The 26,941-nt window shown below is 31.4% G+C and overlaps 2 protein-coding genes across 2 annotated transcripts; both read right to left on the bottom strand.

The window, feature by feature from the left end:
* Positions 1-1,399: 1,399 nt before the first annotated feature.
* LOC122583972 (primase homolog protein-like) lies at positions 1,400-8,603 on the bottom strand. Its single transcript, XM_043756345.1, has 13 exons — positions 8,318-8,603; positions 8,093-8,211; positions 5,968-6,023; positions 5,631-5,682; positions 5,153-5,254; positions 3,930-4,010; positions 3,561-3,644; positions 3,386-3,451; positions 3,175-3,291; positions 2,423-2,470; positions 2,252-2,337; positions 1,674-1,734; positions 1,400-1,602 (listed from the first exon to the last, which is right to left on the bottom strand). Exons 1-13 carry the CDS (start codon positions 8,508-8,510, stop codon positions 1,522-1,524), a joined length of 1,146 nt encoding a protein of 381 aa, XP_043612280.1. The 5' UTR covers positions 8,511-8,603; the 3' UTR covers positions 1,400-1,521.
* Positions 8,604-13,299: 4,696 nt separating this feature from the next.
* Positions 13,300-15,878, bottom strand: LOC122583983 (primase homolog protein). The gene is made up of 9 exons (XM_043756355.1): positions 15,687-15,878; positions 15,011-15,091; positions 14,785-14,874; positions 14,613-14,678; positions 14,403-14,513; positions 14,181-14,228; positions 14,002-14,087; positions 13,475-13,535; positions 13,300-13,392 (listed from the first exon to the last, which is right to left on the bottom strand). Exons 1-9 carry the CDS (start codon positions 15,798-15,800, stop codon positions 13,312-13,314), a joined length of 738 nt encoding a protein of 245 aa, XP_043612290.1. The 5' UTR covers positions 15,801-15,878; the 3' UTR covers positions 13,300-13,311.
* Between the last annotated feature and the right edge of the window lie 11,063 nt (positions 15,879-26,941).

Raw genomic sequence — 26,941 nt, 5'->3', positions numbered from 1 at the left:
TCGAGCATGGTTCATGTCATCTTCTATGGATTCAAGTATTGCCCCTGTTAGGGTACGGACTTTGTGCATACACTTGGTATCTGTCTTCCTTGTGTTGCACGAAAAGTGTCTGCCTGAAATCTGAATTATCTAATTAGGCAAGTCTTTTACCTAAATAAGGAAAATAATAAATACTCCTAACCAATACTTTTAATATATCCACTTGTTAACACATGAAATTCACTAATTTTCTTTCCTAATTACCACCCTGATTTTTCATATGTCACGGATCTTATTAATTAAGAGGATTTTTAGGCTAAACAAATAGGAGGATTGATCATTACTCCCTAAATAATACTCCCTCCGTCCCAATTTAAATGTCACGTTGACTAACTTTGACCGTAAATAACTTTGTTTGTGTCATGTAACACTTGATATAAAATATATGAATGGATTGAGTTTTTAATGTACTTTTCGTTCATATAAATTTCATCAACTACTATATAGTACAAACAAAGTTATTTACGGTCAAAGTTAGTCAACGTGACATTTAAATTGGGACGGAGAGAGTACTACATTGAGCTACGTAGTATGTATGATATACACGTGAATCTATATTTTGAGTTTAAAATCTTATGGTAGACAGCTTATAAATGCACGGAACTTGTTACATTTATTTAGTTTTTTTTTTTTTTTGTTTAAATAAAATGTTTGAAGATGGCAAAACATTTGCTGACAGTTTTAATAAATTTGAAAGCGCAGAGTTCTAAACTTTAACTAATACTTTCCTACAACTCATAATCCTATAAAAAAAAAACAAAAAACAAAAAAAACCACCAACTAAGAGCATCCACAATGAGAAAATTATCAAAAGCTTATTTATAAAAAAAAAAACCACGAAGTGAAAACCGATGGCTCGGCCTTCGTTGGTGGGGTTTTTTCTTGTGTCTCAGTAGTTGACACAATTTTTTTTTTCTAACCCTTTTGCGGTCTTAGCAGTTAAAGTTTTGGGATGGGTCTAAATGTGTAAGTTTGATTTCTAGATTTGTACTTTGATCTCTAACTTCTTGCTAGTTGATCCTTTGATTATATATATAATTCCGCCGTTCTAAAAAAAATAAGTCTATAAAAAGTCTTTCACCATTGAGTTAGATGACTTTTTTGGTCAATAAAAATCTCAACCTATTGAAAAATATTAACACTCTTTCTATCAATATTAAAATGCAATTTAATGATTTTTGAGGTTTTTAAAGACTTTTACCATTGGAGTTAAAGGTTTTTCTAAATCTTTTTATAAAAAGCTTTTAAGTAAAAGGTTAACCATTGGGAATGGCTTAATGGATTGATGGCCCATTGGTAAGGTCTTTGACCTTGGGATGATCCACCTGGGTTCGAGTCTAAATTCTTACATTTGTGAGAGTGGATTAATAAGGGTTTTTCGAGAGTCATCGTCATAAGTCTAATTTAGAAGTAAAAGTAGAATAGAATGCCGAATTTTTTTTTTTTAAAAAAAAAGAAAAAAAAAGAACTGTTTTAATAAATTTAAAGTGAGTTCTTCACTTGATATAATTCTGCAGTTTCAACAATTTGTCTCAATTTTTCTGCACCCAAATGCACGAGAACCTGTAAAGTAAGAAGATCATGAATTCTGTGTTACAGAAGTTTATATGAATTAATTAAAAACATTGTATAACCTCATTTGCATCCTTGTAACAGTTGTTGTCGTCTTTCTTAGGCCAGGTTACAAGCCAACATCTGGAAACGAGGTGTAAAGGATATGATAAGATAACTAGTAATTATAAGTCATTGTCTTTCATATCTTTTACAAGCATTCTATCAATAATAGTTCCTATACATTCCAAGCGAAATTTTCTACAAGAAACAGATATCACTAAAAGTTAGAAGTGCAACTTGAAAAGTGCCAATTCTACTAAAAGTGTACTACTACTCAATAAACTTTACCATATTTTTCAATGAAGATGTATAAAAGCACATAACTAACCAAGTTTTTGCTATTCTTTGTAAAACTCATTTATGGATGTCTTAAACCTCTTAAGTTTTCACCATTTTAGGAAATATGTAAAAAAATCACATTTTTGTTTCCACAAAAATATTTGAACAAAAAAATATATAGTGGTATGAGCAAGAAGGGGTCATGACATTAAGATATGACCTTGTATTATTTTCAGGGCTTATGGAGGCACATCAATTAGGGTTTAGAATGACACTGCTATACGTTTTAGTTTGAAATTAAAATATAATGTTATATAACCTTTCTTTTCCAAGGCGCCTTGAAAGTTCTTCTGCTAAGGCTTGGCCAGGTCCATCGCCATCTGTTGCCAATATAATTCGAGGTGCCTATGTATATGAAAACAGCCATAAACCATCATCGTGGTAGCAGGGACTAACATCCAAGCAAAAGCAAAAGACTATGCTTATGTACCTTATCAAGATGACCATTGCAGTCCGATAGATACTTAAATCTGGTGTTCTAATCATACAAAGTTAAATAAATAAATTAATAAGAAGTTTATAATACAATTGAGAAAACTTCTAGATATCAAGGGAGCAGATCAAAAAAATTTGTGTAGAGATTGCAAGATAGAAGGCTAGAGCTAGAGCAGGCTTGATAGCATCTTTGGGTTGAGACTTGAGAAAATGAGTCATTCCTTAGCATGGGTCAGGCCAGGCCATTCCACACTGGACAGATGTTCTGTCCACTTTTATTTTATTTAATGTGATTAATAATGCTCTACTTAAAATTACAAATTCAATTATTTACAATATATCCCCAATGTAAAGCTCCATCGCTCTAAAAAAAATGTGCCCCATTCCCAAAAAAAAAAGAAAAAAACTGCCGAACTAGCACGTTGAAAACTGTGGATGCAAGCATTTTTTTTACATAAAATAAGGCTCACTGTGGATGCTCCAACAATGAAAGACAGACTTTGGATAGTTGGCAACAATTTTAATATAACTTTGAAACTGCCATAATAAGCCATACTCGAGAGACTCCCACTGTCACTGGGAAATGTCCAAAGATATGACTATTTGTGTCAAATGATTTGCTTTTTAACTATTCAATTAATAATACCTGATCTGTTTCAAGCCAAAAACTTGGTGTATGTGTATGTGTTGTGGGTAGGGGGTATGCATTTAGTAGTTTCATACTAGCAAATTAGGGTCATTACAAACCTGTTTTTTAGATGATGATGCTTTTGTTGATACATGTTGGGGTGCACCATCAGGAACACTGACACAATTCAGTATTCCAGCCTCTTCCATTGACAGCTTATCGATTTCCCCTTCAACCTACCATCACCATTGAAAGAGGGTCATCATATACATATACACATAATAAGTAGCTAAATTTAACTAAAAAATTCAAATTGGCTAGAGTCATTACTATAACAATGTCATTTCCTTCCTGTATGTCATCAAGTCCATAGAATATACTTTCCCCATGCTTCACCTGAAGATTATAGACATAGCTCCTTATCAAGCATTGCATACAAAATATGTTAATACTATGTAAAATTTATTATGAAGTACCATTAAGAAAAAAAACCATTTAATCCAACCTGCCAGAACTTTCTGCTTGTTATACTGCGGAACTTACAATTGACAAGCTCCCCTTTCCTTATATATGTATAAGCTATCACATTCTGTTGATGAAAGGGGAAAAATAACTTTACAATAATATTACCGGTAGTCAAACCTGAGAACTGTAACAGAAATAAGAGCACCTTGAAAGTAACAATATCTAGATTATGCAAGACTTAGGAGAAAGCACAGTTGCACAGATCGATAAGTGATTTTTAACAAGTGGAAGGATATATATAGTAACAAGTCAAAGGTTAATATAAACCAAAGTATCATAAAAGAATATATTTATATGTGTGTGTGTGTGTATCTAACGCCAGAAGCTATGCAGTTACAAGCATTGATACCTTATCATCTACCATCTGCATAACAGCATTTTTCTGCAGAGTGTCTACTGATATCATTCGCTCAGCAAAGTACTTGATAATCTGCAGCATGTAAGAAACCAATATCATTTCCATGGAAGGTTAGAGAAGACGACCTGGATGATAATGGTCTATTATTGTTTCAATTGTCAAGTTGTTACATGTTGGTTGTACTACGCGCTTCCAAGTTCCTATGATTATATTCACACGTCTTATACACTTAGGTTTTTGATTACATGAGGTTGTGTGTACACCATAGTATTCACACGTCTTATACACTTAGTTTTTTGATTACATGAGGTTGTGTGTACACCATAGAAATCTTAAAATGGCTACCATATATGCTATCCATGTGACCATGTACGTATGTTTTTTGACTAGCTAACTTGCTTCATTTCGTTATATTTTATAGTGAATTACTGTGGCAAATAGTTAATCTTCTTACTGTATCTTTGTGTGATTAAATATGTATTTACTGTAGTTTTTTCTATGCTTGTTAAGTAAGACTTGGACTTTAACAAAGATGATATAAGTGCATAAGTTGAAGAAGTGCGAGCCCGTGAATGGTTTGTGATGACTGCATGAACATGACTCTTGTAACAGACCAGGATTATGGGAGTAAGTCTGGCAACTCTCCCATGTGAAGGATGATCAAGTGTTGACACTTGATCTCATCAACTAAATTGGAAATGAACAGCACAAGTCATCAAGTAATAAGAAGGAAAAAAAAAAGACAAACAGCACCAAAATAGAAACAATTATATGAACAGTGGAAAAAACTATTTGTGAAGACCTGGCAAGGTTGTGATGACCAATAATAGACTGATGCGAATGAGAATAAGCAACTATATGTTCCCAACAATGAGTAATCAACAAAGGCAATTAAGCTACTAGAATAGGTGATAGTGACAAGAGACTAGGGTCTCGGACATTAAACCTCATACCATCTACGTATTTAAGATTTGAGTGAATAGATTAACAGTTGTTTACTGAGAGCAAACCCCCAGTCACCCCTGTAAATTATGTCCAAGAGGGATTTATGGTGAAGAATAATAATGACATGCAAATATAAGAAAGTGTTTTTAATGCGAAAGAACAAAATAACTGAACAACACTCTATTTAACACTTGAAACGGTTCAATCTTGTTGGAGGGATTTAGCCACAGAGCTTAAGAGTAATAAGAGTACAAAGTACAGTGAAATACCTCATCACCTAGTGGCTCTAACCGCAAGGTCTCTTCACTCAACTCTTTAGAAAACTTAAGTTTGTTGACTTCATCTTGTGTAGGTCCAACATCTGCCAAAACCTGCAAAGCCATTAAAAACCTGCCGAATATATTTTTAACAATATGATGTGAACCGTGAAGGTGAAGTTGTTAATGGGCAGGCGGATCGACCAAATTGGTACGGATGGGAAAACCACGCGGAAGGGGGGGGGGGGGGGGCAGCCTTATTTATAAGGGACACAACCCATTACTTCACTCCCACGTAATAACCATAATAATTATTATTATAAACTTTAACACCCCTGCTTCTCTGGACTGTTTTTGTTCTTCTTCTGTCAAACATAAACATGCCCCCCTCCCCCCCTCCCCGGCCCAGCCAATTAACAGCTTCACCTTCACGGTTCACATCACAATATCTTGTAAATCAAGTGACGAAATTTTTTCCCAGGGAACATACATGACCAGCCCATCCACATTCAAAATTAAAGCATCTCCACATTGCAACATTCCTGCAAAATAATAAGCTTTAAGGAGTTGAAGATGAACGGTCGATAAGAATTGACTCGAATACATTTCATTCCCATTCTATAGTTCCATATTATCCATAAGCATTTTGTTGTAATATAGCTAGATTTTCTGTCTGAAATACTTGATACCTGAGACTTTATCAGTCATGTCAATTTTGATATATAAAAAGGAGCAAGTATTTAGGCAGGTATGGTTAAAACTGTACCAACGCTTTCTTTCCTTTTTTTTGCAAGGAATGGAGGAAGTTTTATGAATAGACAACTTACTTATTTTTGTTTACATGAAATGATAGACTGCTCTCCTTGGTCTGCCCACCTTTGCACTGGTTCAACACAAGGTAATGCATGAAGAAGGAGACTTTTAGTAAACGAGTCCAACAAAACTTGCAATCCTATTTATAGATATCCATCCCTCCTCCCTCTTTTCCAACATTATTTTTCAGATAAATAAAGGAAATATTTGATAAAATGCTACTTATATTTCAGATAAATAAAAAAAATATTTCATAAAAATATTTGGTTTCTATATAGTATTAGTTTAGGCTACTCTATAAATACATCCTCTTGTAATCCTTTTTAATCACAATATAATAATACCACAACAATTACAAGTTTCATACTATGAATACATGTGTTATGGTGTGTTTTGTTTGTAAATGAGCTTGTTAATGACTTTGGTAATGAGTTTAGATTCATCAAACTCATAGTATGAATCCAAACATCTATCCGTGTGTTCCATAAACATTACTCGAATCCAAAACCCCCAAAACAAACACACCCTCTAACTGTAATGACCATATTATCACATAAGAGAGAGAGAGAGAGAGAGGGGGGGGGGGGGGGGGGGGAGAGAGAGAGAGAGAACATGTACACCATATGAGAACAAAATGAAAGTATGTTGCTCATCTACAACAATTGTCCTTACATAAATGCGTGCAACATTGCTTAAAAATCGACATAAGCAACAATACATACATACATACATACATACATACATACATATATATCCAAACCACCTACAACATATTCTAAGACTACATCTTATCAACTTAAAAACACAACATCACCCATTCTCCCAACAAAGGAAGGACGATATCTCAACTCCTCCTACTTACCACCCCTAGCCCATGCAAGGAACATTTAAACTTTGATATAATATTTAAAGAAAACTACATAAAACCATATGTAGCTAGGGATGATCAGAATATGGGCTGACTCAATAAACCCAACAAACAAGCCGAAACCAATACAACCCAAGATAACTTGGGCGAGTTCACAGTCCTTGATTTTTGGAAAATGTCAGGTCCATATCCGGTCTAGGTCGGTTTTGACCCATGATCACTCAGCAAGGCAACATGACTTTTTATTTTTCCTTTAAAAATTATCAACCAATATAATGAATTTTAACTATAAATATCACGGATATATATACTATTAAATCATTGATTCATTGTTTTTAATAAGAGATTATTTTATACGTATATTGATCAATGTGATGTAACAGAAGGGGTGAAACCTAGTGGTTCTGGGGCCATGTGACCACATGGGCCCACGTTGCAGGTCACATGTACGAAACTTGCCAAAGGTAAGAGGAAAAACTATATCTTGTGATCTATGTCCGAGGATTGTGTTTCACCGGACATGATTTCTATGCGGTGTGCACACTGGGTACCAAGACGCTACATGGGACCAGACCCTTAACCCCCCCCCCCCCCCCCCCCCCTTTTTTATCACTATGATGTTTACACATACAAATGCATACAAGTTGCCTGTACATATATCACATACGGGAAAAAGCATGATCAGGAACATATTAAACAAAATTCTAACTAAATAGACCAAGCTAAAATCAAATTTACATACATAAACTACTTCATTTTATAGGATACATATAATGGTTCAGTTTTGGTTCATTTTATAGGCTGCCAAAAACGTCCAAAAATCTAACCTGATGACTATGCATTAATGGTTCAGTTTTGATCTGGTTAAACACTCATAGAACCGTGAACCTAATTTGTGTACCCTTGTTGTTGTCTAATCGAAACAGCAAGACCCTGTTACATTGCTCCTTTGAAGTCGGCTTTATTAAATGTAGACAGACATTTTATACCCTTGCCGTTGTGTAACCCAACTAAGGCACTCAGTTTTATTCTGAAATGTAAACTGATATGGGTGTTTTAGCTCTTTCATTTCAAACTGGTTTCTGGTAAAGTCAATAATTTTGATGTACTAATCATTTCTATGTGTAATGTACGCAGCCTATGGACTCTTCCCGAGCTTCCCACCCGGGTATCTTTGAAAAGGTTTATTATTATTATTATTTATAAAAAAAAAAAAGCAGCAGCAAGTAACACATGAATGAGGAAAATGAAAAGAATTAACAAGAAAGTACCAATGGACAAATAAGGTAAGTGTAATGGCCGCGGGTACACGAATCAAAATTAATCCCAATGCTATCAACCTTGTCCTTTATTCTTTCCACTTCACCTTCTTTAGGTTTGGGCATATTCTCTTTAAAAAATAACAATAATAATAAGCAAACGAAATTACTGTAAACACATGCTGACTGAATTAAAAATAAAAACAATAACAATAACAATAATAATAATAATAAAACCTGAAGAAGAATTGTTAAGAGGAGGAGGAGGGGGAGGAAATTGGTGTCTGAAAACAGCTGGTGCCGATAATTGTGGGTGGTGGCAGCGTGAATGAGGATTCAACTGCGTTTTGAAGTTTATACTTAGTGATGTCGTTTGAATATTTCTGAATAATAATAATAATAAGCACCGCTGTTGTTGCAACCCATTCATTTTTCTCTCCCACAGTAGACCTTTTTTATTATTATTTTAATACTTCAAGATAAGAAGAAGAAAGCATTAGCGGGAAGGAACATACAATAAGGGAAGAAATTTCTAATCTGTATAAAAGAGAGGGTTATGGGGGTGTAAATGACCTTTTCGCAAATTATTCGAATTTGAGGCAAAAAGCTTGTTTCGAACGAATTATTCGAATTCGATTTGCAAAAAGCTCATTTGGAGTCGAGCTCAATCTCGAACTTCGTATACATAACTCGAATAAGCTCACGAGCCTAAACGAGCTTTCATATAAAATCTACCAATATATATATAACAAGGTGCTAAATTCTTTTATGGAGAAACAAGGACCGTTAAATGAATTCAAACTTTTGATTACAACCCTTAGATCTATACCATTACCAAATTTAATATTAAGTAAACACAACATTAGTCCATCTACTTAAGATAATTTACACTTTTTTGTTTTCCATCACTAATTTACAGTTTCCCCCATTAATATTTAATCACTAATATTAAGAAAACACAATATTAGTCCTTGTATTTGAAATAATTAAATTTTGTATATTTAATAGATTAAACTCGTATGTTGTGCGAGATAATTGAGAACATAAATATAAAAACAATAATTGATAGTTACATTATTATTCATAGTTATGGTAATATAAAGTACTATCAGATTACGACCGATAAAAAAAAATTATAGTTTATGAATATATTATATACGCCAAGTATAAAAGCAAGACTAATGAAACATAAATATTTAAATCATAAAAGTCTTTCTCATGATATATAATTATTAAATTTAATATAATAAATACTTTTCAAAAAATAAACATAATATAATAAACAATCTTATTTGATAAAAGATAACTATCATTGAATTAATTAAAAAAAAAGTAGTATAATGTATATAATCTTTGTACTTATATATAAAATGGAAAATTAAATATTAATGATTAGGATTATGATTAATGATTATGATCAAAATTGATGATAAAGATTGTACATGGCAACATAGATATAACAATTTAAATGGAAAATATGGCACCTCATTAAAAATCTAATGTGACAAAAAAAACTAAAAATGTCACATATGAAACTATCATCTCTTAATTACATAGAGAGATTGAATACTTGATATATAATTATAAAAACATAATAAGTTTGAATTTTTCACTACAAGCCTTAAATTTTTTTATTAACTTAGTTTCATTTCGTGCGCATATTTAAATTTCAATGCAAGAACAATTACCTTTTATATTTTGACAAAATATTACAAGAAAAAAAATTAAAAAAAGAGTTATAAAATACGGAAAAATACTAGAACAAAGCACAAAAATATGGAAGTTAGATTGTCTAATTTATTATTGGAAGTTAGATTATTCGAACAAAACACATAAAATAAATATGTTATTTTATTAAATAGATACATAATGTAGTTTAAGATTTATAATCGAGTATTTGATTTTATATAAATAAGAAGATAATATGTTTTTTGAAATTTCATTTAAATCACAGGGTAGATCGAAGGGAACCCTTTGATCCCGTGTACCGAATTGGTACCTACGAAACCTCAATGTTGAGTTTTTTTGCATCGATGATTAGCTATCATTATCAGTCTTATCCACGACAAGAATTGAACATGCGTCCCTCAAGACAACAGACTCTCAATGATGTCATGGTGGCCAACCCACCTAAATGAGTTGGTTTGAAATTTAATTATAGTAGATAAAGTGTTTTGTTTATATTTACTTTTATATCGTCAGTATACAAATATATAACAACCATATTATAGAAAACAGCTACACTAAAGAGCAATTTTGAATATTATTATATTCACCAGTATTAGATGTATTAACATTACATTGTCATTATACCAAAATTTATATATCTTACTAGCCATTTTTGATACAAATAAAACTTTAAATAACAATACAACTGTATTTTAACATGTTTTATCTATAATTAATAATTATGTTATTCTTAAAACTTATTGTGTTTATTTCGCGTATTTATATTGTCTCGCGTAATATACAGAAAATATAATTTTACTTTTATATATACAAAAATACGATTTTCTTAAATAATGATTAACCAATTGAAATATTTTATTTCATTTAATTAACATTTGCTTATGTTGTTGATCCTATCAAATTGAAAAACTTATTATTTGACACTTTTTAATAAGTTATTCATTATATGTTTTTCCTAATAAATCTAGAAGTTGAAATTTAGGGTCTCTTATAAGATTATATTATGAACTTTCAAATCTTAATTATTGTATTATAATTTGCTTTACATAAGTTATGTTAATTAAAGTAAATATTAAAAGTTTAAGATTTTAATTTCCTAAATATTTTAGTTTTTAAATTTGTTACATAAATCCAATATTTGCTTCAAATATTATTAATATTAATAATACAATTCAACCATGATTTTAAAAAAATATTTTGAAAATTTCTAAAAATTTAACTATAAGTACATAATCTGAAACCTCAATATATTGATGTGAAATTAATTTTAAAAATTTCAAAAGGTTAACTATAAACACAAAAAGTAAACTTTCAAAAGGTGAGCTACTGACAAGGTCTTAAACCTTAAGGAAATCCATCAGGGTATAAATCACACTTTCGAAGTTTGTATTAGTGGATAATTAAGAGGGTTTTCAATAATACTGGGTTTCATCTCAGACATGCGTGGTTCAAATGCTAACTACTTTTGTTTTGTTAAATTTTCTTTATATGTATATTTATATAAACATTAAACTACGTGAAAATTGTAAAAAATGACTAATATAGTTACACTAATTAAAGAGAAGTCAAATCTATATAGAGCTCTTATTTATATTCCGCTAAAAAAATCTGTTTATATTGAATTTCAAACTATCACTTGACACATAATTTGAAGTGTTACTAATTGTTTATAGAAACATAAAATCATATGTTTTTTTTCTATATAAAGACATACATTAACAACAAGATACTAATTAATTTACAACTTTGGCACCATGATACTAATTAATCTATTTTCAACATCTTTTATATATGTTTGTCAATGTATGATATTGTGAAAAGATAACTTGTCACTAATTAAATATGTTATCTCGCGTATTACGCGGGATAATAATCTAGTATAATAATATAATATTATATTGCATATTAATTAATATATTATAGACTAACGAGCTTTTTTGACGAACTTTTGACAATCGAGCTTAGTTAACTTACCGGGCTCGAGCCCTGTAGAGTTTTTTTACAAACGAGCCGAGTCAAGCTCGGGCTTTTTTAAAACATCGTGAGCCGAGCTCGAGCATAAACAATAAGGTTCGATCGAGCTCGTTTTAGAAGCTCGAGTTCGAGCTTGGCAGTATTCAAGCTCGGCTCGTTTACACCTCTAGTTATGGTTATTCTTAGACTATATGTGTGGAATGCGTTAAAGGCAAACACAGTACTAAAAAATAAAATAAAATTTATCCGTGTCATTTTGCCAACACTTTTCAGCCTTTCGGTCTTCTCAACTAGCTCTCTCAAATATATTTATCTGCATCCATCATATTTGAGGCGCGTAGTGACCCAACCAGTGTTATGGTATCTCGACTAGACTATTTACAATGACTATCGCTGCAAACAGTCGTGTACGTTATCCGTACACTGTTGACAATCAACAGTGTTTTTTTTCCATATCCAACTATTTGCAGCGACAAATAGTGAGCCCAGGCAAAGTACACTGCTGGTAGTTAGCACTGTGCTTTTGTCTCATCCAATATGTTGAGCGATCGTTGGATATGGACAATACTACTTTTTACTTTTATGCTATATATGAATTCGTTCGTTCGGTTACTAATACATCTTTCGTTTTCCTTATTGGGGCTCAAAATCCGCGGAAGACGACACTGAACAGTTTCTTTCTTTCTTTTTGTTCTATAAATATTTAATTTTTTTTGAAATTTATTAATATCTAAATAGGTGGCAACATCATTGCCGATAGTAAATTTAAGCTTTAAAGTGTTGAGGGGTACATTGGGAAACATGTGGTGAAACCAATGGCTTAGGAAATGAATGAAGAGAGAGAGAGAGAGAGTTTGTGATTAGAGAAAAAATTGAAAAGGGTAAAATATTGGAGCCCATATCCCTACCCGTGAATATTGGTATCTCGACCAAAAGTATTTGCAGCGACTGTCATACTTTTGTCACGTCAGCAATGCACCACCCACCGCCATTATTGCTTTGATTGTTGACCACAATTTTAAGTGTGGCTTAATATCTACACACTTTTAGCTCTTCATATTTTTATACACATATTATTTAATTTGTTCACGCTAACAAAAAATGTGGATAAATACAATATTACTTGTAGGGTACGAGGAAAAAAAAAAAAGAGGAATCTGATAATTCTTGTTTAAATATATATATATATATTAATAGTATTCAATCTTACTATATTGAGCTTTGGCTACTATGTACAATAGACCTGCCAATCTATATTTTGAGCTCCGTCAATTTCACTATATTGAGCTTTAGTCATGTACTATGCATGGAATTTGTTAGATTTATTTACGGAGTAGTTCTTTTTTAAATAAAAGATATTAGACGATGACAAAACATTTGTTGTTTTCCTAAAATTTTTAACAAATTTGAAAACGCAAAATTCTAAAGTTCAACTGAGAATTTCCTACAACTCGTTATCTTCCATGTTTTAAATACTAATACGTATCTACTGGTATTACCGGTAATAAGCACAGACAAAGAAAGAAAAAGGCAAAAAAAAAAAAAAAAAAAACCGAGTTGCATATAATTCAAAGTGAGTTCTTCGCTTGATATAACTCGGCAGTTTCAACGATTTGTTTCAATTTTTCAACACCCAAATGCACGAGAACCTGTGAATAAGAATCTAAGATTACTATGAATTTCGTGTGTCAGATAAGTTTATATATGAATTAATGAAAGACATTGTATAACCTCATTTGCATCCTTGTAACAACTATTGTCGTCTTTCTTAGGCCAGGTTACAAGCCAACATCTGAAAATTAAAGGATGTGTAAAAGATATGATTAGATAACTTGTATTAATTATAAGTCATTGTCTTTCATTTTCGTCGATCAACAATAGTTTCTATACATTAATTCCAAACGAAATTTTTGACAAGCAACAAATATTACTAGCTAGAAGTTAGAATTGCAACACAAAATTGTCAATTCAATTAAAAGTGTACTACTACTCGATAAACTTTACCATATTGATGTCTTTAACTTATGTTTTCATCAATTTAGAAAAGAGTTAAAAAAAGTCTCACTTTTGTCTCCACAAAAACATTCGAACACAACAGAATTTACTGGTGCTGACTTATGAACAAGAAGGGGTCATGACATCAACATATGACCTTGGTATTATTTTCAAGGGCTTATATATGGAGGCACATCAATTTGGGTTTAAAATGACACTGCTATACATTAAGGTTATTAATATATAATCATTTGTTATATAACCTTTCTTTTCCAAGGCGACGTGAAAGTTCTTCTGCTAAGGCTTGGCCAGGTCCATCGCCATCTGTTGCCAATATAATTCGAGGTGCCTATATATACATGAAAACAACCATAAACCATCGTCTTGGTAGCAAGTCGGGACTAACTAACATTCAAGCAAGCAAAAGATCATGCTTATGTACCTTATTTAGATAATCGTTGCAGTCCGATAGAAACTTAAATGTGGTGTTCTAATCATACAAAGTTAAAATAAATTAATATATAAGAAGCTTATAATACAATGTAAGACATACCTGGAGCTATATCCAGATTATCAATGTTAATTAATTTGTTCTTATTTTTTTTTTTAACTCGTTTGGTACATATCACAGGCTCACTGAGGATATGCTCCAATGAAGACATACCTGTTTTTTAGATGCTTTTGTTGATACATGTTGGGGTGCGCCATCAGGAACACTGACACAATTCAATATTCCAGCCTCTTCCATTGATAGCTTATCGAATTCCCCTTCAACCTACAATCACCAATGAAAGAGATCGAGTCATCACATACATATACACATAAGTAGCTAATAAATCTAATTAAAAAAAATCAAATTGGATTGAGTCATTACTATAACAATGTCATTTCCTTCCTGTATGTCATCAAGTCCATAGAATATCCTTTCCCCATTCTTCGTCTGAAGATTATAAACAAAGCTAATCAAGCTTGCAGTACAAAATATGTTGCCACAATGTAAAAGTTATTATGAAGTACCATCAAGAAAAAAACCCATTTAATCCAACCTTCCAATAATTTTTGCTTGTTATACTGCGGAACTTACAATTGACAACCTCCCCTTTTCTTCTATATGTAAAAGCTATCACATTCTCTTGCTGAAAGGGCAAAAATAGGTTTAGAATAATACTGTAATATTTGCGGTAGAAGCATATATATTTATAGTAACAACTCGAAGGTTGATATAAATCAATATATCATAAGTGTATCTTTTGATACCAGAAGCATTAATACCTTATCATCTACCATTTGCATAACTGCATTTTTCTGCAGAGTGTCTACTGATATCATTCGCTCCGCAAAGTACTTGATGATCTGCAACATTTAAGAAACAAATATCATTTCCATGGAAGGTTAGAGAGGATGACTGGAAAACAAATATAATCTACCATATGGTTCACATAATGTTTTTGGAAGAAATAGAATCTTTCAAAGGAATTGAAATTTGAAGGAATGGAATTTGACGGAATGTTTTTGATATTTTGAAAATTTAATTGACGGAAGGAATTCCTTCCTCCATCCCCAAGGAATGGAGATTCCATCAATGATGGAATGTTTACCGTCCCCGGCGTCCCATCCACGCACTCTGCTGGGCGCGCCCGGCAATCAAACTCAAGTTTCGCCTTGATCGATACGACAACCTTACTAATAGAAAGGGTCAAAATGCGCTCAAGCAACCTATCTTTGAATCAAACGTTGAATGAAATATTTTAGTTTGGAAACTTCCCTAGTTGAAATGGTTAACGTGTTCCGCTGCTTGGACCAACTCTTATTATGTCCAAGAGGGATCGATTTATGGTCAAGAATAATAATATGACTTGCAATTATCAGAAAGTCTTTTTAATGGGAAACAATAAAATAACAGAACAACACTTGAAAACTTAAGAGTAATAAGAGTATAGTGAAATACCTCATCACCTAGTGGCTCTAACCGCAAGGTATATTCACTCAATTCTTTAGAAAACTTAAGTTTGTTGACTTCATCTTGTGTAGGTCCAACGTCTGCCCAAACCTGCAAAGCCATTAGAAACCTGCCAAATATATTTTAACAATATGATATGAACCGTGAAGCTGTTAATGGCCTGGGCGATGGAAGGGACAGGTTAATGTTCGACAAAAGAAGAATAAAATATAAGTATAGACAATATATCCGAATGGCCTGCAAGCCTTATCTATAAGGACACAAACTATTACTTGATTCCCACGTAATAACCATAATAACCCATTAATTACTTGACTCCCACGTAGTTTTAATAATGTAACAATCTATCTTCTATATCTATCTATACAATAGTACCCGTGTAATGCAGCAGTGAGATGGTGGAGGTGAGGTCATAGGAGGTAATAAGTCATATAGTAAAATAACCAAATGCCTTAGCCGTACGGGCTTCATATACTCGGATTTAAAAATTCGTCGAAAGTATATCGAATGACATATCTAATGAAGAACATGAAATTTTAAGAACACTCATACAATTTTTATAATTTATTGATATACGGTTTTTGAGATAAAAGATTTTAAATAAATTAGAGGAATAAAATGATTTATAAAGGAGAGAGAAAAAAATGAATGGTTAAAATTTGAGAAGAGAGAAAAAAAATGAGTGGTTGAGATTTAAGGGTATTATAGGTATATTAGGTAGAGATATTTAAATTAGTAAATAAAAAATAAGGGTAATTTAGGTAGTTCAAATCATCATTTGAGATTTTAGAAAAAGGGTAAAATGCTTTATAAAATAGTATAGATGTAGACTATATTAATAAACAAACTACTCTTATTTCTTTTCAACTCTCTACCTTTAAAATACCCAAAATACCCTTAATTTTTAACACATTCCTAACTCACACACTAAATATACCCAATAATGGTTAGGAAATATGTCTATATATATGTGTCTACGCATTGTAAAAACTAACAGAATTCATTATATACAAAGTGTGAGTTTGTGTGTGAGTTTTGTTCATAGAAATGTTTGATTCGAGCCCGAGATCATCCGGATGGGACAACACTAACTTTATATACAAACTTAGAAAATTAGTTTTCTGACAGAATCAAAGATGTCACAAACTAGTAACCACATTACCATTTACATCATTTATTTTTAAATTAATAACCACATCGTTACTACCACCGCCACTAGCACCACCCGTTACCGCCGCCGCATTGTATGGGTACCTATTTCGTTATAATTAAACTAGACATACCCCCCCCCCCCCCCACCAACCAATATCACAATATATAGTTAATAAAGTGAAGATTTTTTTCCCCAGGTTGCAACATTCCTACATAATAATAAGCTCTAAGGCCATTGGGGTGTTAGCCCAGTGGTCAGGGTGGTTTTCACAATGTGGTTGGGGTCTTAGATTTGAATCTTGCCACATGCAAATGTGGTGAGGGTGACTTAGCAATGTTATAATTATCTAACACATGTATGAGAGCAAACCCTTTAGGGCATTATTGCTTGGAGTCCAACCGGCGTGAGCACATCTGCATGGGGTGTTAGCTATTTATCCGTTGCTACCTTTAAAAAGAAACTCTAAGCAGTTGACGATGATGGTCGATAAGAATTGACTCGAATACACTTCATTTCCATTCTATAGTTCCAAACTATTCATAAGCATTTTGTTGTAATATATCATATTTTCTATCTGAAATAACACAGAAAAAAAAGTAGCAAGTACTTAAGCAGGTATGGTTAAAACTGTAAAATTTATTGTCGTTTGGCATGTTGTTTGCGACGAATTTTATTTCGTTGCAAAAAACCAGATTTCTTGTAGTGCTTTGCACTCGTTCAACAAAAGGTAATGCATGAAGAATGAGCTCGACTCTTCAGTAAAGGAGTTCAACAAAACTGCAATCTTATTTATAGATATCCATCCCTCCTCCCTCTTTTCCAACATTGTTTTTCAGATCAATAAAGGAAATCTATCATAAAATGCTACTAACTTTCACTTTTGTTCCAATATGGTACACATAATTCCTTTGTTTCCAACATTGTTTTTCAGATCAATAAAGGAAATCTATCATAAAATGCTACTAACTTTCACTTTTGTTCCAATATGGTACACATGATTCCTTTGTTTCAGTATGATGATCAGTCAATATGTCAACAACTAACCGTTTAATGTGAATTGAATAAACCATTTAAGCGGCAATACGGTCACCTCTCTTCTATATAATCATTCAATGTGCTACTATATGGTGACCATGAATACATTGTGCTACGGTATTGAGTTTAGATTGGTCAAATCTATGCTTTGTTGGTTTCTCAACCTCACACCACTTAAACAAACATCTATCCGTGTGTTCCACAAACATTCCTCGATTCCAAAACCCTCGATTCAAACGCACCCTTAAACTCTAATGACTATATTATCATATAAGAGAGAGAGAATGTATACCATACGATGTTGAGAGAAAAAAGAAAAAATAATTGAACCTGTTAATTCTCACAAATATCATGAACAACTTTTCTAACTATCGTTGATTCAAAAAGAATATCGTAAACAAGGTGATTTCACACACTAAACACACAATTGTGTATAGAGAGGAGAGACTTTTCATATCATTAAAAGAAACTGATTACAAACAAAATACACATCCTAATTTATAGATGGTAATCATGACAAGAAAACTAAAATAATTAATAAACTAAATTAAATATATAGAAAACCAAATAGTCTAATAATAAATAAAATAAAATTCTAGATTATTTCGTATCGATCTAGATGCTTCTACATCATTCTCCCCTTGGTAGATATATCTCATATACGGTCGAACCTCTATAAATTGATACTCGATAAATTAATAACCTTGATAAAATTAATAATTTGTCCGGTCCCAACTTGGGACCAGTATAAAATTAGACATCAATCAATAAAATAATAAGATGATAACTTTTTAAAAATCTCAGTGTATTTATATTGGTCCCAACGAAACTATAAATTAATAATTATTCGGATCTTCCAAATTTTAAGATTGCTTAGTAAAAAGCTACTTATTTTATTTTGTTGAACTTCAAATCTATATTGAGCTTATCTTTAAATCTTTTCATTGCACTTAAAAGTTACGGCATTGTTTTTTGTATTGCTACAAAAAGTGGTGAGGAGCTGTTACCGTTAACAATATTTCTTTTTAAAGTTATTGAATCATTCTCAACTTCGTCATTAACCAGATTTTGAATGATTTCGCCATAATTTCTTTAATGTTTTGAATCTCATAACCTTCATTATTTACATCAGGATAAATAAGCAAGTGATTCATATCCATTTTGTACTGATAATGCATACAAGTAATCAAGTTCTCAAGCTCACGAATGTCTTTTTCACAACTTACATCGTAAAACCTCTTTAAATTAACAAAATGTTAATTTATCAATATAATAATATCTTGTTAAAATTTTAAATATCTCGGTCCCGACATTATTGATCTATAGAGTTTTACTGTATACATATATACATATCTCATATATATATATACTAGTTTTAGACCCGTATAAAAACACGGACAATCGATAGCCGTTGGTATAAAATTTTATTAACGTTACATATTTATCCAACGACGTACAAAATCAAGTTCATTAGTTACATGTATTAGTTATATTAAATATTCAATTTGATTAGTCTTTGTTTTTATTTTTATTTTTGGGAATTCAAGGAATGTTATATTTAAAATATTAATAATTTGTTATGAAATATATTTTTCAAATGGTTTAGCATTAAGTCAATTTTGATTAAAACAAATTAAAAGTTGTAAATTGTTGAATAATGAACAAAAAAAAATGTAACAAATGATAAGATTAGATTTTTTCTAAGACTTGAATATAAAATAAAAAATTAAGAAAATAATTAAAAAACCAAAACATTCACGGGTCTACCTACCAAACTTCTATCCCCCATTCTTGTTTCCTTTATATTTCACGTCGTTCCCTCTGTTAGCACAAATATATCAATTGAACAATACAATATACACTATCGTTTACAGCCATGACAATTGAGGTAAGTAATTATACAATCGGTTGTTTGTGAAATTGGATTTGATGTAATATGTTTTCAGTATATATAGTATTCTATGTCTACCACAACGTTTTGTTTGTATAATGATATTGAATATTTTCACATGTATAACTTTAGTTTAGCAAAATAGGGTCTCATCAAGGCTTTTACTTTGTTACTATGTTTTGATAGATATATATATATCGTTGATTGAATATTTGTTGAAAGAGTAACATATTGATTTGACTTATTATGGCGGTTGAAGTTGTTTCTGTCTTAAATATATAGAATTCATGTAACACCCCAAATTTCGCAGTAGTATTTTATTACTAAAAGTAATATCTATCAAAAGAATAAATGCCGAATTATTTAAAAAGTCGCATAAATCAAATGCCGGGCTTAGTGTTTTAAGCGTCGTTTACTTAAAGGACTAAAAGTGTAAGATAACTATAAAAAGATGAGCTTTAATGTAAAATGGAAATTAATTCCATATATATATATATATATTATTAAATGATCATCATGATCATATCTATAACAAAAAGAAAAGTAAGTTGGCAGAATGGGGAACGCGAAAGGAAGTCGTCCGGAAGAAGAAAAAAGAGAAGAAGAAAAGAGGAATAACGGGTTTCGGGTCAAACTAAATATGCTAAATCATCCCTAATCGATTATAGGTTTTGATTATCATCTTTTTAAGGTAACCAAAGATTTTGAGGAATGCAAGGGTATGCTGTAGCAGGATCACATGTGAGTATATAGAATTTAAGCTGGCAGGTTGATTATATCTTGGCAGATTAAATGTGTGTAAGAGATCTCATATGATCAATATAGTTATATAATTCCGTATTTGTTTAGATGTTTCAATTGTTGAAAATATGTGTTGAAATTGCTGTTATTAATTAAATTATGAATGATTGACAGTAAGATTGAATTATATGGAACTCGGGTATATGTGTAATGGATTCCATTATAATAGGCTAACTAATATCTGGAAAAAAATCGATATAAGACTTAGAATGGATGTATATTCATTACATCAATATGCAAGGTTAGTAGTTGTTAGCAGGACTCGTTTTAGAGTCACTCAACAATGGTTACGATATGAAGGTTGAAATTGACATAATAGTTGATTATATAGTGATGAGAATATCTCGATGCACCAAATGGTTGAATTTTGTGTATAAATCTATATGAAATAAACTGTTGCAATATGCTATTTGAAATTTTAATATCTCTTAATTTGAAGATACGAAGTGACGATAATGGTGATTACATGGTATGTATAAAATACTGTAACTTCGCCTGATCAATGGGGTTATGATGTATTACGCTACCTGGAATCATTAGAGTCACCAAGTATTACATTTGTATTGCATTACTGTTTTGTGAAAACATGAGAAAGTGTGCTTACTAAAATGTCAACAGTTATTACTACTAAGCAATGCAGTGATTGATGATGCCGAGTAGATCTAAGGCCGGAAAGATTCGAATATATATATATATAACTGTTTTAAAAATGCTGAAATATGTCACCGTTAAGTTGTGCTGATATATATGTTAATTACTTGTTTGCAGATAATAAGCATATATAATTATAGCAACATGGCTAGAATTAAGACAAGAAGTATGGTAAAATGCAGATAAGATATTAATGTAAAAGTGAATGCTTATACATGTAGTCATGTACCATGAATATAGTAATCAAGTATTGGAAGGATCCTACTCAGATACGAGTCGATAAGGGTATAAATAAACCGTTAGTATTATAAAGTGATAAGTGTTAAGTTGAAGCAGATTTAGGTAAAAGCAGGGCATGTATGAGTTAATCCGTAAAGTAAAACAAATATGTCGTCTGAGGGCAAACGATAGATTGAATGCCATATACTGAGATAAGCTAATGGCAAGGTCAAGCCACGTAATATTAATAAGTTAACTTTGATAATAGTAAAGTTAGCATTGAATGACTACGATAATATATTACCAGAAGAGTGCATCATGTTAATATGTAGATCAAGCCAGGTCTACTTAAGTGGTGGAATTTAATACAGATTTTGATTGAAATTTTAATCACCAACGGTATGAAACCAATATTACTAGCAGTATATTAGGCGGGAAATGGTCGTTTACTGTGAGATAAAGTCAAATTTATTTGAATAGCCGTAAAATAGCAGTTATTTATGTTAGCGACTAACGATAAATGCTTGAGATTGAGAAAACACTTAAGAGAAATTCCCAAGAACATGCGGTTAATCAGAGTGGTAGATTGACAGTCACAAGATTTAGTTGATGATTCAAGTAACCAATTAGACAGTGTTAGAATGAAACCCTAACGGATAACAAGGCAGACATGACCAAAAGTAACCATTTGAGTGCAGTATTTAATGTAGCCAATGATGTAAATAGGCGTAGCAACCCAAATTGTAGTGTTTAGTAAAGCTGATGTTATGTATATTTTTATATATATGCTGATATCTAATTTGCTATTAGCCTGATTAAATTGGCACAAATAATTATTGTTAAACTAATTAGGGGTAAGAGGATGACTCCTTATAAATTGTTGTTGGGAAAATAACTATACTTTTCTAACCTTGGTTAGCAGAGTGGTTTTAGACTCCTTAAATTAGATATTAATTCAGAATTTTTGCAGATAACAAGTAAAGTAGGGTTTGCAGGATTGAATGACTTACAGACAAATCTTATTAAATTGATAAATGGAAGTTATCTTGGTAAATAGATGCATTCGATTAAGCCGAAGAATTAACACATATAATATTTAGACTAGTCGTAGAAAGAAATGAGATAATTGCACTCGATATGTAATCGTGCTAAGATTTCAGGTTATTAAGATTTATGCAGTTGGATAGATTGACTGCAGTTAAGACAAACCTAATGCAGAGACGATTCGTGAGGACACGAATCAAATAAGTGAGGGATAATTGTAACACCCCAAATTTCACAGTAGTATTTTATTACTAAAAGTAATATCTATCAAAAGAATAAATGCCGAATTATTTAAAAAGCCGCATAAATCAAATGTCAGTCTTAGTGTTTTAAGTGTTGTTTACTTAAACGACTAAAAGTGTAAGATAACTATAAAAAGAGGGGCTTTAATGTAAAATGGAAATTAATTCCATATATATATATATATATATATATATTATTAAATGATCATCATGATCATATCTAAAACAAAAAGAAAAGTAAGTCGGCAGAATGGTTAACGCGAAAGGAAGTCGGCCGGAAGAAGAGAAAAGAGAAGAAGAAAAGAGGAATAGCGGGTTTCGGGTCAAACTAAATATGCCAAATCATCCCTAATCGATTATAGGTTTTGATTATCATCTTTTTAAGGCAACCAAAGATTTTAAGGAATGCAAGGGTATGCTTTAGCAAGACCACAGGACCACAGGTGAGTATATACAACTTCGTCATTAACCAGATTTTGAATGATTTCGCCATAATTTCTTTAATGTTTTGAATCTCATAACCTTCATTATTTACATCAGGATAAATAAGCAAGTGATTCATATCCATTTTGTACTGATAATGCATACAAGTAATCAAGTTCTCAAGCTCACGAATGTCTTTTTCACAACTTACATCGTAAAACCTCTTTAAATTAACAAAATGTTAATTTATCAATATAATAATATCTCGTTAAAATTTTAAATATCTCGGTCCCGACATTATTGATCTATAGAGTTTTACTGTATACATATATACATATCTCATATATATATATACTAGTTTTAGACCCGTATAAAAACACGGACAATCGATAGCCGTTGGTATAAAATTTTATTAACGTTACATATTTATCCAACGACGTACAAAATCAAGTTCATTAGTTACATGTATTAGTTATATTAAATATTCAATTTGATTAGTCTTTGTTTTTATTTTTATTTTTGGGAATTCATGGAATGTTATATTTAAAATATTAATAATTTGTTATGAAAATATATTTTTCAAATGGTTTAGCATTAAGTCAATTTTGATTAAAACAAATTAAAAGTTGTAAATTGTTGAATAATGAACAAAAAAAAATGTAACAAATGATAAGATTAGATTTTTTTCTAAGACTTGAAATATAAAATAAAAAATTAAGAAAATAATTAAAAAACCAAAACATTCACGGGTCTACCTACCAAACTTCTATCCCCCATTCTTGTTTCCTTTATATTTCACGTCGTTCCCTCTGTTAGCACAAAATATATCAATTGAACAATACAATATACACTATCGTTTACAGCCATGACAATTGAGGTAAGTAATTATACAATCGGTTGTTTGTGAAATTGGATTTGATGTAATATGTTTTCAGTATATATAGTATTCTATGTCTACCACAACGTTTTGTTTGTATAATGATATTGAATATTTTCACATGTATAACTTTAGTTTAGCAAAATAGGGTCTCATCAAGGCTTTTACTTTGTTACTATGTTTTGATAGATATATATATATCGTTGATTGAATATTTGTTGAAAGAGTAACATATTGATTTGACTTATTATGGGGGTTGAAGTTGTTTCTGTCTTAAATATATAGAATTCATGTAACACCCCAAATTTCGCAGTAGTATTTTATTACTAAAAGTAATATCTATCAAAAGAATAAATGCCGAATTATTTAAAAAGTCGCATAAATCAAATGCCGGGCTTAGTGTTTTAAGCGTCGTTTACTTAAAGGACTAAAAGTGTAAGATAACTATAAAAAGATGGGCTTTAATGTAAAATGGAAATTAATTCCATATATATATATATATATATTATTAAATGATCATCATGATCATATCTATAACAAAAAGAAAAGTAAGTTGGCAGAATGGGGAACGTGAAAGGAAGTCGTCCGGAAGAAGAAAAAAGAGAAGAAGAAAAGAGGAATAACGGGTTTCGGGTCAAACTAAATATGCTAAATCATCCCTAATCGATTATAGGTTTTGATTATTATCTTTTTAAGGTAACCAAAGATTTTGAGGAATGCAAGGGTATGCTGTAGCAGGACCACATGTGAGTATATAAAATTTAAACTGGCAGGTTGATTTTATTTTGGCAGATTACATGTGTGTAAGAGATCTCATATGATCAATATAGTTATATAATGCCATATTTGTTTAGTTGGTTCAATTGTTGAAAATATGTGTTGAAATTGCTGTTATTAATTAAATTATGAATGATTGGCGGTAAGATTGAATTATATGGAACTCGGGTATATGTGTAATCAATTCCATATAATGGTGCAGTTGGTAGTATTGGTACTAGTATAGCAGTAGTTGATATAAAGTGTTAATTAGTTATGTGATATGGTTTTGTTAAAATTATCAAGATAAATAAGCTGTACACATGAGATTGTTGTTTTGATAAGATTATGGTAATTAATATGGTAATAGAGAAGTTAGTGGTAAAGTTTGTTGTTATCAATAATATTAAGCTGATAATGTAACAAGCAAAAACCTTATTGTACTTGTATGTTTAGGTAATAGTTAAGCAGTTTGAAGGTTAATAGCCAGTATTTGCAGTTAACCATTGTTATTGGCCAAAGGCAGAATCTAGGTCGTTGATGTTATATATTGAGGTATGATTATAGCGTTGAATCGACTTAATTGTGAGCTAGAATGCTAAGTAGGCTAGAAATGTGATAACCATGTTGTGTGTTGGAGTAACAATGTGTTACCTAGATGTTTTGTTGTGTAAGTGTGTATGTTATTCAACCACACGTGCTTTAATTGTTATGTGATCGTAGTCGTGTTGTTATGTGTATGTAGATGATTGGTTGTGTAAGTGTGTATGTTATGTAATCACACATGCTTTAAGTGTTATGTGATTATGTGTATTGTTAATTTGGATACGTTAGGCTAATGTGCAGATTTTGTGGATATATGCGGTTTAACGATGTAGAAGCAGTTAATCCTTGATGCAAAGAGTTGTATTATTTACTTTTTTTTTTTATAGTTTGTTACAATGAATCTATTTTAGCAGGTAGAGTCAGAGTTGATTATATGGAGGTTGGCTATATATGTGTAGTCTGGTCCATATAACTGAATAGCTGGCAGATTACAGTTGCACACTATCATGCAGTTTATCTTATGCAGTACAATATACACGCAGTTTATTTAATGCAGAACGTTACACGCAGTTTATATAATGCAGAAGGTTAATATGTTTATTTTCTATATATTCACTAAGCGATGTGCTTATTCCTTTAATTATAATGCTGTAGGTGCTTATGGATTTAACGTTTAATGATGAGCAACTGGATAGGATGAGCATGAGGAAAGTCATAGCCGTGGATGATCACTTGCCGAAGGTTTATGCAAGTGGTACCTTTAAGTTACAGCCGAGTGTATTATGCTTGTTACATTAATAGCCCATATTTTGGAACTAAATATGTAATTCTCTTTAAGTTAGCAATGTGGTTGTTAAACTGAGTTGTGTCAAGTATTTTGGCTGTTTAAAGCAGGTTGTTTTGAAAACTAGGAGGTATTGATTGTTGATATTACGATGGGGTCATGCCGAAATTTCTAATTTTTCTATGGTGTCGTTTGAAATAAATTGGCATTCGGCATTGTCGAATAAATATGTATTTACTGAATACATATTAATCTATAGAAAGTTAAATGAAGTTTTCTTTAACTTTTTAAAAAAAAAGGAAAAAAAAAACGGGCGTTACAATTCAGAAAATCTTTAATAATCTTTAAATTTCAGGATTTGGATTTCCAAATTCTTATTACTGCCGGTGATAATAAAGAGTTGCTAGAAGGATATATTGGTAAGAAATAATAATTTTTTTCTGCAATAATTAATAAAAAGTCATGTTGGAATAAATAAATGACTTGTATACTCCATTGACCTTTTCTTTAGATGTTACCCAAAAATTTCACCAACTTCTTACTACCAGACTGCACCACATTGAAATTGGTTGATTATGATAAGAAGAAATACTATGTTTTGTATTTATAAATTTGGAGGTCCTTGCTATAAGATTTATGGTGGTCAGTGGAGTGCATTTGTGAAATCAAGATTTGGTAGTGAGATTGCTAAGTTTTGTTTCACCTGGATAAAGAAGCGTACGTTTCTAGTATACACATGCAATATATAATTAATATAAAAGAAAAAAGAAACATACGTTAAGTCCTGCAACTCAAAGTTCATCCTTTTGCTTTCCTTTTCT

The sequence above is a fragment of the Erigeron canadensis genome, chromosome 1 (assembly GCF_010389155.1).
Source record: "Erigeron canadensis isolate Cc75 chromosome 1, C_canadensis_v1, whole genome shotgun sequence".
Lineage (NCBI taxonomy): Eukaryota > Viridiplantae > Streptophyta > Magnoliopsida > Asterales > Asteraceae > Erigeron > Erigeron canadensis.
Note: the sequence above shows the minus strand (reverse complement) of the source record. Positions and strands in the feature narration are given on the sequence as shown.